The 13,921-nt window shown below is 42.4% G+C and overlaps 1 protein-coding gene across 9 annotated transcripts in view; it reads right to left on the reverse strand.

The window, feature by feature from the left end:
- Positions 1–13,921, reverse strand: part of AFF3 (ALF transcription elongation factor 3) — a 523,081-nt gene that overhangs the window by 322,593 nt on the left and 186,567 nt on the right. For all 9 annotated transcript variants that reach the window (XM_073614716.1, XM_073614715.1, XM_073614718.1 and 6 more), the window contains one exon: positions 10,974–11,768. In XM_073614716.1, the coding sequence (XP_073470817.1) occupies positions 10,974–11,768 (795 nt within the window). The remainder of the gene's footprint in view (positions 1–10,973; positions 11,769–13,921) is intronic.

Consider the following 13,921-nt stretch of genomic DNA (forward strand, 5'->3'; position numbering starts at 1 on the left):
CTGGCACAGGATCAAGTTGTATTGGTCAAAAAAATACGCCAATATGTAGAAAATACTTTGTTAATATGCAGCTTTAGTTGCTCTAATGGAACCACGAATTTGCCTGTGCATTACTTATTTATTATCTCTTTGTGACTTTTCCCCAAACCAGGTCACTCTAAAATGCAGCAAAGATTACTTCCCAAGAATTTTGTGCGGGTGTCCTTATAAACTATAAATAATTTATAAATACAGTAAAACCTTGGATCTCTAGCATAATTTGTTCCAGAAATATGCTTGTAATCCAAAGCACTTGTATATCAAAGCAAATTTCCCCATAAGAAATAATGGAAACTCGGATGATTCGTCCACAACCATTTATAAGTTTATAGTCCATATAAAAAGATTATAGCAATGTGACCAGGTTGTGTAACATTTGTGGATGGACATAAAATGTCCATCCACAAATGGAAGCCTCCACAAGGGGATTAAAAACAAAATCCAGCAGGAGCTACAGAGTATAAAAGAGAAGAGAGGCGCCTCTAAGTGTAGTAATATGGTTACATTTAATGAAGGTACAATATTTAGTAACTCACATGGTTGATGATTAAAACAGGCACATCTAAGTATGCAGACATCCGGGGTAAAGCTGTCCACATAGACCATCCTCCGCACCGCCGGCTCTCACCGCTGTCAGTCTGCAATCGTCTCCGGGAAGACTACCCTGCAGTAGAGCGATCTGAAAGTGAGGCTTGAACCACTCGTGGAGAGCAGCGTGGAAGGGATGACATTGATAGCGGTGCGAAGGATGGTCTATGTGGACAGCTTTATCCCGAATGCCTGAATACTTATGCCCTGTACACATGGTCGGACTTTGTTCGGACATTCCGACAACAAAATTCATGGATTTTTTCCAATGGATGTTGGCTCAAACTTCTCTTGCCTACACATGGTCACACAAAGTTGTCGGAAAATCCGATCGTTCTGAACGCGGTGACGTAAAACACGTACGTCGGGACTATAAACGGGGCAGTAGCCATTAGCTTTCATCTCTTAATTTATTCTGAGCATGTGTGGCACTTTGTGCGTCGGATTTGTGTACACACGATCAGAATTTCCGACAACGGATTTTGTTGTCGGAAAATTTTATAGCAAGCTCTCAAACTTTGTGTGTCGGAAATTCCGATGGAAAATGTGTGATGGAGCCCACACACGGCCGGAATTTCCGACAACAAGGTCCTATCACACATTTTCTGTCCGAAAATCCGACCGCGTGTACAGGGCATTTGATGTGCCTGTTTTAATCATCAACCATGTGAGTTGCTACACTTAGAGGCACCTCTTCTCTTTTATACTCAGTTGTGACATGACACTACTTGTATATCAAGTCAAAATTTATTTTAAAATTTTGCTTGTCTTGCAAAACGCTCTCAAACCAAGTTACTCTCAAACCAAGGTTTTACTGTAAATATTTTTTGTTACTTTATTGCTTTATATGTTTACCGAGTTTTAAAAATACAAAATGGAATGGTCTGAACTTGCTTTTGTTCTGTTTTGGAACATCGTCTCCAAAACTGCCTCAGCTATCATTGAGGCTATTTCTCTGCAATGATTGAAAGGTCCATCTTAATGCATGGGCACCCCTGGGCACTGGCCAGGGGCCCCAGGTGCATGGGGGTCCTATGATGGGGCCGCTGATAAGGGGGTACAGCTGTGTCTTTTGCCCTCCTGTCTCCTATACAGGCCCAGGTCCCATCAGTTCAGCAGGGGGGCCCTGGCAGCAAAGGGTATCAGTTTATGGACAGGAGGGGGTGATCGGTGCAGCAGGGGGCAATTGCAGCCAGCTAAGAAAAGCCAGCTTTCATGTGCAGCAGGAGTCCCACAGGGGATTGGTTCGTGTAATTGCCCCCCCCACACTATTTGCCCCCTCCCGTCCATGATCCCTATCCCCCTGCTGCCCCCCCCCAGGCAGCGCTGCTGGCTTCCCTCCTTTCCTTCCCTTCTGGCTTTCAGCAGCTGCAGTGAGGAACTACAAAAAGATTGGCTCCAGTAAAAGCCCCTCCCCCACCACACCATCCATCTATTCTCTCCAGGATCCCCTTCCCACTGCTGCCTGAGTCCCCCCGTGTGCCCCTCCTGCAGCACTGTTGGCTTCACCTTCTCTCCCTCCTGCCAGCTGAAGCAGGGGTTTAGGGGATTACTTCAGGATGGAGAGCAGGGGAAGGGACTGGTAAATATGTCATATTTACTGGCCCCTTCCTTTTCTGACTGAACACAGTGAGTGATCATTATCACTCAACATTTTAAAAATCCTGTGCTAAATGAGAGGTAGCCTGATTTGCAAAAGATGTGTGCTTGATTTTCTCATACATCTGTTTGAAAAAATTCCCCTGTCCACATTTTCGCTGGCTCAGCCATGCACACCACTGACAAACGTGAAGACAGATAAATTTACATTGGACATATACTGTAAGTATATTTGCCGTTTAATGTAATAGGGGGTTTACAGGGATAATACAGATGTATAAAAAACAAACCACATGGCATTGCAGAAATGTCTGGCTCCAGCACTGATTGGATTTACATGAACATGAGACTCTTAATGAGAGATTAATAAACTTAGATTTGCAGTGTATGAACATCCGCTGTTATGAATGTTATCTACATATGGTGTTATTTGACTATTAGGTGTTAACTCGTGTCATCTATCTCAGTAGAACTACTCCCTGTTTGAATCTATTCCAGGAAAGCTGTCAGCATCTTATTGCTGAAAAATGTATTTCTGCTATTCTTATTACCAGAATCCAAGAAACCATCACTGTACTGTTTGCTAATGTGAATCATGCCCTAAGTGACAAGAAGCAAACTTGCCATATGGGCCTATATTAATGGAGACAACTGCTGTGAAACAAAATTACACTGAAGAATAAGATTGTTGCATGACAAAATCATAGAAAAAATGTTGGCTCTCACATTCTATCACAGCAGTAAGATTGTATACTTAAGATACAAAAAGTCAGTTATCAGTGAAATCAAAAAATTATATGCTTATGCAGGGGATAATTAAGTATCATAAAATAAAATGCATTATATATGCTGAATGCATCCAAATAACTGCATTAAATAAACCTGTCATCATTTTGTATGGCAGTATATACTTGCATTATTGGTGTACATATTTCTATGACATTCAACTATAGTTTTACATTTCCTTAAAATAATTTGTGTAAACAAATTAGGTATAATGCAAACAAGCATTGTCATGGCACGGTACATTAACCCAATGCTGCATGTGAATGCTACATTTGTAGAATATAGCAGGTAGACTGCTTGTGTGTTTCGCAAAGATTTTTGTCCAGTGTAAACATTGTTGAAACCTTTGCATACTTCTTTATACATAAGTATGCAAACATGATTTAACAGATAACCTTTAAGAATGTATAAACTGAAAGATTATGGCAAGGTGGACCAAAAGTGCGAAGAGCATTTGCATGTCAGACTTCCATCACAAACCCCAAAAATAAGGGATTCATTCCTCATTGTAGGAAACTTGGCAAAGCCATGCAAATCATTCCCTTATGCCCCTAGTCCAAATGTATTAATATGTAAACTTTAAAGAACCTCACTTTATAACCTTTCTGGTGGCTCCCCGAGTTCTAGTCCATGAAAGCCATTTTTTTGCATGCACTGCACTGACACGGTTAACAACTCTGAAATAGCTGTATGCAGTTTGTAATTAATAACTTTTTTTTAGACAATGTCTGTGCTATAAATCAGCATTTCTGAATGTACAGTTGGCCAAAAGGCATAATATATTTTTTTGCATGGCTCCACCCACTATCTTAAATTGAGGTCCAGCACTTCAATCAACAAGTATGCCAATGCTTGCCATACACATGCAGTTTTCAAACAAACAGATACACAGTAGAGCAGTGTTTCTCAACTCCAGTCCTCAAGGCGCCCCAACAGGTCATGTTTTCAGGATTTCCCTCAGATGAAATGGCTGTGGTAATTACTAAGGCAGTGAAACTGATCAAATCACCTGTGCAAAATAATGGGAAGCCTGAAAACATGACCTGTTGGGGCGCCTTGAGGACTGGAGTTGAGAAACGCTGCAGTAGAGAGTCAAATATGTATACTGATTTGCACACCTCTGCTACATTGCAGATATAAGCAAAATTAGGCACTAACTAAACATGTTAGAGGATTATATTATTAATCATATAGTCTATGTATATTACATATTTGATCAAACAAACACTGTACAGAAAATGTTGTCTTTATATGTCACAACCTTTTGCACTTCAATAAGGATAGGAGAAAGGATATCATTTCATAATATCTTGAACATGCATAGAGATATTTTTTTTTTACCAATAATTATTGTGGTTAAAACACCTGTCCCTCATCAAATAATTTGTGTATGTCCAGATCCTACTGCTCTCTTCCTGCTGTGGCTGGAAACTGGAAGCATTCAGTAATGTACAAACTTATAATACAACTATTGTATGCACTGCACAAAACAGGCACAAAATGGACCATCCTCTAAAAAAAAAAAAAAACTTACCTGTAAATGTCATATCTTGTAGTACAATGCAGGACAACCTGGATATTCATAGACCCTGGGTTGTATGAAACTACCTTCAGGTGATTGGACACTGGCCAAGCTTTTGGACACACACCCCTTGGACGTACCCCCTTAACCCCCATTAGTAAGCAATGCAGAGTACACAGAAACAGAGGGGGTGGTGGCCTATGTCCTGTACTATAATTCAAGATATACATTTTACAAGTAAGTCAAAATCCTTTTTATCTTAATACAACACAGGTCACAGGCTGGATACTCACAGATCCTGGGACATCCCCAAACAATGAATCATAATTGTGGGCAACAACACGGAAAGAAGAAATGTGCTAACAGGCCCAACAAAACAGAAAAAGGGTCAAAGACTCAACTTAGAGTGCCACTGAAAGAACCTCTGCAGACCTGGACATCAACCTGGTGGAACGTGGAGAATGCAAACTGAAGACCAGATAGTGGTCTTACAAAGCTGAGAAACAGACACTTGATAGTGGAATTCCCAGAACTTCCATTGATCATGAGCATGTAAGGACACTGGAGGTAAGTGATACTCTGTAAGTGGAATGCATCCCCTCCCCCCGTAGGTGGTTTCATGGGATAAGTCAATTAATACTGTTTTACCTACAGTATGTATAAACTAGCATATATTATTGTAATTGTCCCAAAAAGTATGATAGGGCTTGGCAGCCATGGACGGTGTAATAGAAGCATCTTCCTTTGGCTGACACCACTCTATAGCTACCATTTACTGGTTCTTAACCCAATTCTGCTGTTAACGTTATTTGGCCCTCAGGCAATGTTGTTTTTTTCTTTCTTTTTTTTTCTGTCTGTATTGTCTTATGTCCAGGACATTACTGTACACTACTGTGACTCTATATTGCTACAATTATTCTGTTTATCTGTTTGATTATTCTGGTACATGCTGTACCAGTACTGTGCCTATGTTCTTAATAAACTACCATTCTGGTCGTTAAAAAAGGATACTGGAGGTACCATATCCTATAGAGTAAAAACTTATACAATGAGTTATCTTTCCACCTGACAATAGTGAACATGGATTCAGGGTGCCATTTTCAAGACCTTTTTGGCAGGACCAAAAGAGAGTCTGTTTTTTGTATAGAGGCTGTGGCTTTCAGAGAGACTCTGACAGCCTGACAATGTCCAAACAATGAAGAGCAATTTCCTTGGGATGCATGGGAGCAGGGCACAAGGAAAGTAGGACATTGTCTTCATTAAGATCGATGGCTGATACCACCTTAGGGAGAAAGGTAGTGTTTTCAACATAAGACTACTTTGTCTTTGTGAAGGAATAGGAAGGGCTCCTTACAAGATAGGGCCAGTAGCTCTAAAACACATATGATAGATGCAATAGCCATTAAGAAGGCTACTTTGCAGGAGACATCACCCAAGGGTAGTTCTCCAATTCAGAGGGAGCTACCCTTGGGTAGTTCAAAGGTAGTTTCAAGGGTGGTTTTTGCAAGTCAGAAAGGACCTGTCTGAGATCCCAAGGAAGCACAGAGTGCTTTAATGGGGCTCGGATCCATGAAAAACCTTGCATAAAAGCTTTTACCAGTTTGAGAGAAGCTAAAAGAAAGCCAGAATATGAGGTACTGAGTAATCTTTGGGTTTGGAATGTCTTTGTTTACACATGGTGAAAAAGTATTGCACAGAACAGTAGTAGATTTTTCTCAAAGTGGCTTTTCTGCCATTGAGGAATGTGGTAATGACAGATATACTGTACTCCTATTATTCAAGACCTGGGCTTCAACAGCCATGCCAATAGAGCCAGTGACTGAGAAGCAGGATGTTACAGGGACCTTGGGACAGCAGGTCTAGTCTGTTTGGCAGAGGCCAGGGGTCTTTTCCTAGGAGTTTGAGTGTATCTGTGTACCAGGTTCTTCTGAGCAAGTTTAATGCAATGAGAATCACTGATTCCTTCTCTTCTCTTGTTGCAGAGCACTCAAGGAAAAATCCACACTGGAGGTAAGGCATATATTAACCTGAACTGTTAATTGGATTACCACTGCATCGGATGCAAATGCTATAGGATCCTTTGTCCTGGTCACAAACAGGAATGAACCTGGAAGACAGGATGTCCACATCTGGAGTACCCCATTTCTTACATAGAAGATTGAAGATGTCGAATGTAGAGACTGCTCCCCTCTCCCCTTGGTCTAGGCGATGATAACTGAGGAAATCCACCTTTCAACTGACAACTCCTAGGGTATGAACAGCAGAGATTGTGGGCCAGTGCTTTTCCATTCAGCAGATAATCAGACTTACTTCCATTAAGGCTGCCTAAATCCTGGTTCTCCCCTGATGATTGATATAGATCACTGCCATGGCATTGTCTTTGTCATGATCAGGGGACAGGCGGGAAGACCAGTTGCTATAGCAGTAGCGGAACTTCCACCAACCCACCAACCAGCAGCATGGCCAAGGGTCAATAACGAGTGGTAGCAAAATTTGGATGGCAGTAGAGAAGACAGGAGCGAGATACTGGCTGGAAAGAGCACAATAATCAGCAAACAGTAAGTTCATAGACATGGCTTAAATCAGGAAATTCATGGGAGGAGCAAAGAGTTCAAAGTTTCACACAAACAACGTTCAAGATAGGATCATTCAAGGAATTGTCCAGGGAAATTTCCAGCATTTCAGGTAGATCAGCAAGAAGAGACATTGCCTGACACACCAGAGTTTCTGGGTTCAAATCCAGGCCCTGACAGTCTTCTTGCACCCTGATTGGGTGTCCCTGAAGGAGATGGCAATTGTGCAGACTCAATTGTATTGATCTGAGCTCCAAAATGTTAATGAGGAACCTTGCTGTGAACTGTGAGAGATTAAAACACTCTTCCCCAGCCTGTGAAGCTGGCATCTGTTGTTGTCACCTTCAATGAAGGTGGAAGAAATAACTTTCCTATTTCCAGTGCAAGCTAGGGAGTTCTTTGCTTGGCTGGAGAGAAGAATATGGGAATTGAGAGATAATATTGGTTCCAGGCCAACAAAATATAGTGTTTAAGGGATCTTGAGTGGAAATGGACGAAGGTAACAGCTTCCATGAGACCTTGCACTCATGGAGAATATCACAAAGGATAACTTTTTGAACTTAAGGTCCAAGCGTGTAACCTTAAGCCGGCCATACATGGATCTAAATTTGTCTGGTTCAGCAGGAACCGGACAAATGTTGACCCATATACATGGGCGGACTGACCCATTGGGCAGCCGTTGGGGGCCCGTGAGAGGCTAGCAGGGATTCAGGAAGCGGCTTTAATAATACCTCGCACAGCGCGCTGCTCCCGGCATGCCCCTCCTTGCCTCCCGTGCTCTCATCCACCCCAGGTGCTTATACTGTACATGACATCACCTGGGACGGACGAGAAGAGAGGAGGGGCCAGCAGGGAGCATTACAGGCATCGGGTGAGGCGCTGTTTTTTTATTGGAGTACAAAGGTCGCCATTGCAGGGGCGGGAGCGGGAGGCATGGCAGCCAGTACAGTTGTAGGGGGCCCGGGCCCAGGACCGCAGGAGGTCCAGTGTAACTCTCACGGTCCTCCCCCCGTATGGTCTCCTCCTGTGCCCTCCACCCCCACAGCATCCCCCTGTGCCCTCAAACCCAACGTATGCCCTCCACCCCTCACAGTGACCCCCTGTGCCACCCACTCACCCACAGTGTCCCCCTGTGCCACCCACAGTGTACCCCTGTGCCCTCCACCCCCCCACAGTGTCCCCCTGTGCCCTCCACCCCCCACATTGTCCCCCTGTGCCCTCCACCCCCACAGTGTTCCCCTCTGCCACCCACCCACAGTGTCCCCCTGTGCCCTCCACACCCCCACAGTATCCCCCTGTGCCCTCCACCCCCCACAGTGTCCCCCTGTGCCCTTCAACCCCCACAGTGTCCCCCTGTGCCACCCACCCCCCATAGTGTCCCCCAGTGCCCTCCACCCACCTACAGTGTCCCTCTGTGCCCTTCCCCCACCACGGTGTCCCCCTGTGCCCTTCACCCCCCACGGTGTCCCCCTGTGCCCTCCATCCCCCCATGGTGTCTCCCTGTGCACCCACCCACATGTCCCCCTGTGCCCTCCACCCACCAACAGTGTCCCCCTGTGACCTCCATCCCCCCACAGTGTCTCCTTGTGCCCTCCATCCACCACCCCCACGGTGTCACCCCCACGGTGTCTCCCTGTGCCCTCCAACCCCCCCACGGTGTTCCCCTGTGTCTTCTCCCCCACAGTGTCCCCCTGTGTCCTCCACCCCCCCGCGGTGTCACCTTCCCCCCATGGCTACCCTGAGAGACACTGTGCTGAGTCTGGAGGATCCCAGTGCCCTGTGTTTTGGTTTGTGCCCTGCTATTTGCCCTACTGTGTGCCCCATGATCTGTGATGTGCCCTGCTGTGTACCCCCTGATGTCCCCTACTGTGTGCCTCTTGCCCTGTGATGTGTCCTGTGCCCTGTGATGTGCCCCATGCCCTGCTGATCTAATCACCTGAAGGTAACAGCCTATAACCCAATATCCAGCCTAAGGCCTATATGAATACCCAGCCTAAGGCCTATACTCTACGATTAAGAAACTCTTTTAAGCTTGAGCATCTTTCAGCAACCTTTCCTAAATGATGGATGATGTATTTTGCATTGCCTTCCAGCCCCCCGTTTATACTGTACAGTGAGGCAGTCCTTCATAGCGATAGACCAATAACAAGGTTTAAGGGAAGTGGGCAAGCTCCCGTACTAATTGGACTTAATAAAACTTTGCCTCTTCTGAAAGGCCCTGCATTCAGGACAGCTTCCTCAGTGGAAGAACTAGGTGAAATGTCTACCTACCCTTCTCATTCAGAGCATTAGATTTACTATTAATTTACATGTATTTTAAATAACAGTCTTTTTTTTATAGAAAAGCTGTAACATTAGCTTTGTTCTGCCAAGTCTGATTCCAAAGGTTACCCTCAATAGCCTTTGAAAAAATATATCACAGAATGGGCCAGTGATTCCCTAATTAATTTAATACAGCCTTCCATTTTAGGAGCATAGATACAAATATTTTTTTCTTTAATCCTGCTTCAGGATGTCTAACACCCGTCAGTGTAGTAATTAAACTATATGTCAGAGCAGAGTAAATTAAAGTGCTGGCCATCTCTAATATAATTTAAACGTATTGGGTCACATGAAAATGGAATGCCTTCTAGAAAATACACTTTGAATGCATTTTCTCCAGACAGGCTGGTGCCGGCTTTCATTTGGAAGTTATCCGTTTTCATAGAAAGGTAACCAAGAGTGACAAGGAATCAGATCTCAGACGTTTCTTTGCTCTTCTTTTTCTTCTCATTCTGTTAAATTGTTTTTGTGTGGTGCTTTGGAGCTGGGATTCCAATATCTGCAGTAAGTTATGAGAGTGTCAAGTAAATGAAGCAAGTGTTATTTAAATGTCATGGCACTTATATACTGCTGTGTAATCCATGCTAATTAAAAGTGTGATAGAGCAGTACTCATGGAATGTGCTACCATGATGGATTGCTGTGTACAAAAGCTCTTGTACTGTTGCCCCAGGTATGTACACTAAACAAATGCAGCTAGAATTGTTAAAAATCATTAGAAACACATTTAATTTTCATCCGTTCTTTAATCAAGGCACCACTGAGTAATGATTTGTGAGTAAAGAGTATGTCTAGCTCAGTGAGGTCAGACTGGTTGTAAAAACCTACCAGAAGATCCTTTGGCTGGTCTTGACCTGAACTGAGCCCCCAAGTATGAATTTGATTAAAGATGTTGAAAAACATATTTAATTGATTTCTAATATCTCAGAGTTATGAAACAAATACATGAATTATAGAAAGTATTGTGTAATAATAGTATCATTTGAAGCAGAATATATCCTCTAAATTATTCTATGGAGTATTAATAGATAAATAACTTGTCTATAAGGTGTATGAATCATATGGATGATAATACTGGCCTCCCAAACCAACCCATCTATGAATAATTTTAGAACAGGCAAACCATTTGGAAACCAAATTTTTGCACTTTGAATATTTTTGCCAAGGCGCAATATCAACATGGAGTTCCTTTTAGCAACCACATATGTAGCATTTATAAATGCCTCCACCGCACAGTAGTTATCTACAGGGAGTGTAAAGAGCAATGGTGTTTATAAAGGTCTGGCATCCAATGACGGTACTTTACATAGTTAAATAGTCACATAGTTAGTCAGGTTGAAAAAAGGCACTGTGTGCTACTGCCTTAATATACTTGAAATTATTATATGAAGTGTTTTGAATAATAGCACTACACAATAATATTAGCACATTTTCTATCAAAATCAAACCCATAGGAGCATATACGAATTGACAGGTAAATATTTATGTTGCTTCCAAATGTACTGCTATGAACCTAAAACAAGGTTGTAAGAGCCAAAGACCTACCTCTGTTTGACTGTGGTCTGCAAATGTTTCTGTTTTCTCATCCTGTAATTTGTCTGAATCAGCCATATTAGAAAGTTCCCTTGGCAATATTATGCTCAGTTCGTTTGGTAATTTCAATTTTGGTGACTCATTTGGTGCCTGATCCTGGCCATCCATGGGACGTACATATGCTGTTGGCTTTTGCTGAACAGTGTTTTGCTTGGACACAATTGAAGCAGGGAAGTTCTGCAAAGAATTTAAACTATTGCTATTCTGGCTACAAGACTTCTTTTTAATGGATAGATCCAAGTCTATGTTGCATTTCAGTTTCGAATGTGTTATCCTTCTACTGAGGGGTTTGTCAAATCCACATATTACCAGGTTGCGTTGATGCTCATTAGTTGCCGATGATTCTGGACTCAACATGTAGTTTTTGCTTTTGTCGATGATGTGTTGTCCACACTTAAAATCACTACTGGGAGTAATCTTTCTTTGGTCAGTCTTGCCTTCTACCTTCTGCCCCTCCAGGGAGTGTCCAGCTATTTGCCAGTTCATGTTGGCTTTGTTGTTCAGCTGTACAGGTGTTGCTGAAGACGTTATACCTGTTTGCACAGTGTGACAAACCAAGTAATGGCTTTCTATGGAGTTTTGAGGAAGATGGTCCTCTGTCTTCTCAAGGGGTGTGTTTCCTGGATCTGTCTTTGGAATGCCAACAAAATGACTTTGGTGGGATCTTTCTGTTAACAGCTCCTTCATTTCATCATAGCTTCCAAGTGTACTTTGGATACGAGTTGAAAGCTCATCTCCTTTGTTAGTCTGAAAGAGTAAAAATCCAATAAATACATAGCACATTCAAATTTTTCATTACAGGGTGTACTAGATGAGATACCAACAATGCAAGAAAAACATGGCTTACAAAAATGTGCTCCAGCAATTTCAGAACATTTTTACCTGAGAAAAGTTGATTGACAAGTGCCTTACTGGATGAATGACATCATTAACTTACTGATATCAACAAAAATGTGAAGAGGTTCCTCCCACTTCCTTCTAAATAGCCAAACTATTCAGTAAACAAATAGGGATCTTACAGGAATAGCAAAAAAAGTTTGAGAAAACCAGTAGCAAGCCTATAAAGAAGGCAAATCCTCCCAATCACTTGCTGGGTGGCCTAAATGGTAGGATGGGCTCATAATTAGCATTTACAAGTATGTGGTGGAAGCACATGCACTTAAGCCCCGTACACACGATTGGATTTTCCAACGGGAAAAGTTCGATGTCAGGTTGTTGGTGGAAAATCCGACTGTGTATATGCTCCATCGGACAATTGTTATCGGACTTTCCACCAACAAATGTTCGCTAGCAAAATATAATGAAGTGGTACAATCAAGAAGCTCCTAGAGATGATATCTGGAGCCGCAATATGCTTGAAATCCAGCATGGAAAAAAATACCAAAACAGTAGATACAAACAAGTGCATTAAATCATATCTCTATAGAAAATAAAAGTGAAAAAATAAAAGTGAAAAAATAAAAATTGAAAAAAAGTCAAAGTTCTGAAGGTACGATTGATCACTCAATCCTTTAAAAAACACCCGATTCAGTCCGTGAAGACAAGTGAGAAAGAAAAAGGGAAGCGTTCCTTCGGTGTATCACATCAGAAGCAGAGAAGTGAAAAGATGCAAAAACGCTTCCACACCACCATTGATTCCAGGAGAGGAGTAATGGATGTGCCCTTACCCCATTCGTTGGACCTCCTCTATGGCGAGGTCATATGGGCTTACAGATATAACCCTCTGCAGGGACAGATGAAATGTTGGTGTCCAGGTCCTGTTAGCGTGCACGGCCAACTTCGAGCTGATCCGACTGATCCGACCGCTGCAGCATTAGAAGGGAGACTCGGGATTGGAAGGATCAATGAAAAATCATAAGATCTAAAAAGCCGGCATAAAAAAACAGAGGCTGAACGCCCGTGCAAACGTGGCCTCGCAGTGCTTGCTATCACGTGTTTTCTGTTTGCACGGGCGTTCAGCCTCTGTTTTTTATGCCGGCTTTTTAGATCTTATGATTTTTCATTGATCCTTCCAATCCCGAGTCTCCCTTCTAATGCTGCAGCGGTCGGATCAGTCGGATCAGCTCGAAGTTGGCCGTGCACGCTAACAGGACCTGGACACCAACATTTCATCTGTCCCTGCAGAGGGTTATATCTGTAAGCCCATATGACCTCGCCATAGAGGAGGTCCAACGAATGGGGTAAGGGCACATCCATTACTCCTCTCCTGGAATCAATGGTGGTGTGGAAGCGTTTTTGCATCTTTTCACTTCTCTGCTTCTAATGGGATAATAATGAAGCTGCTTTGCTGGTGATACTGATGGAGTTATTGCAAACAAATTTTCAAAGGCTCTTTTTTTCTAGTGATATCAAGAATAATATTATTATGCTTTTTATTTTTTTTATTTGGGGAAGTTAACACAACACCATTATCCTGTAGTTTTTAAGATCAAAGATACAATTATGTTGGTGTCCCTTGTAAATTTTACATTGTGTTTTTTAAAATGTAACTGCCTACTCCCAAAATGTAATTTGAAGTAAAGCACATAGCCAAGTATTATTCTACACAATTTTTTTATTGTGCATTAAAAAAGAAAACAAATAAAATTAGTAATGCTATCTGCCAATAGAACTTAACCAAAAAGTGCATTCTATGCATCCAAAAATATAGAAAATATACCAAATCAAATCATTATTCAACCAAAAAAATAATGTCAAAGCAATAACTCCAAGGCCAATAATAAATAACACATCTCCTCCGATTCCGCAACATGTCTGGTTGACGAACGGCCATTCAGAAACAAACTGAAAAGCATGAATTGAAAACCGCAAACTTAAAAGCACTAAATGAAAAACGCGTGAAGAAAAACGTGAATCAACACTCACCAAACTTCTACTAACAGCAGAAGGAGCCCAAAGGG

This window comes from Aquarana catesbeiana, linkage group LG02, assembly GCF_042186555.1.
Source record: "Aquarana catesbeiana isolate 2022-GZ linkage group LG02, ASM4218655v1, whole genome shotgun sequence".
Taxonomy (NCBI): domain Eukaryota; kingdom Metazoa; phylum Chordata; class Amphibia; order Anura; family Ranidae; genus Aquarana; species Aquarana catesbeiana.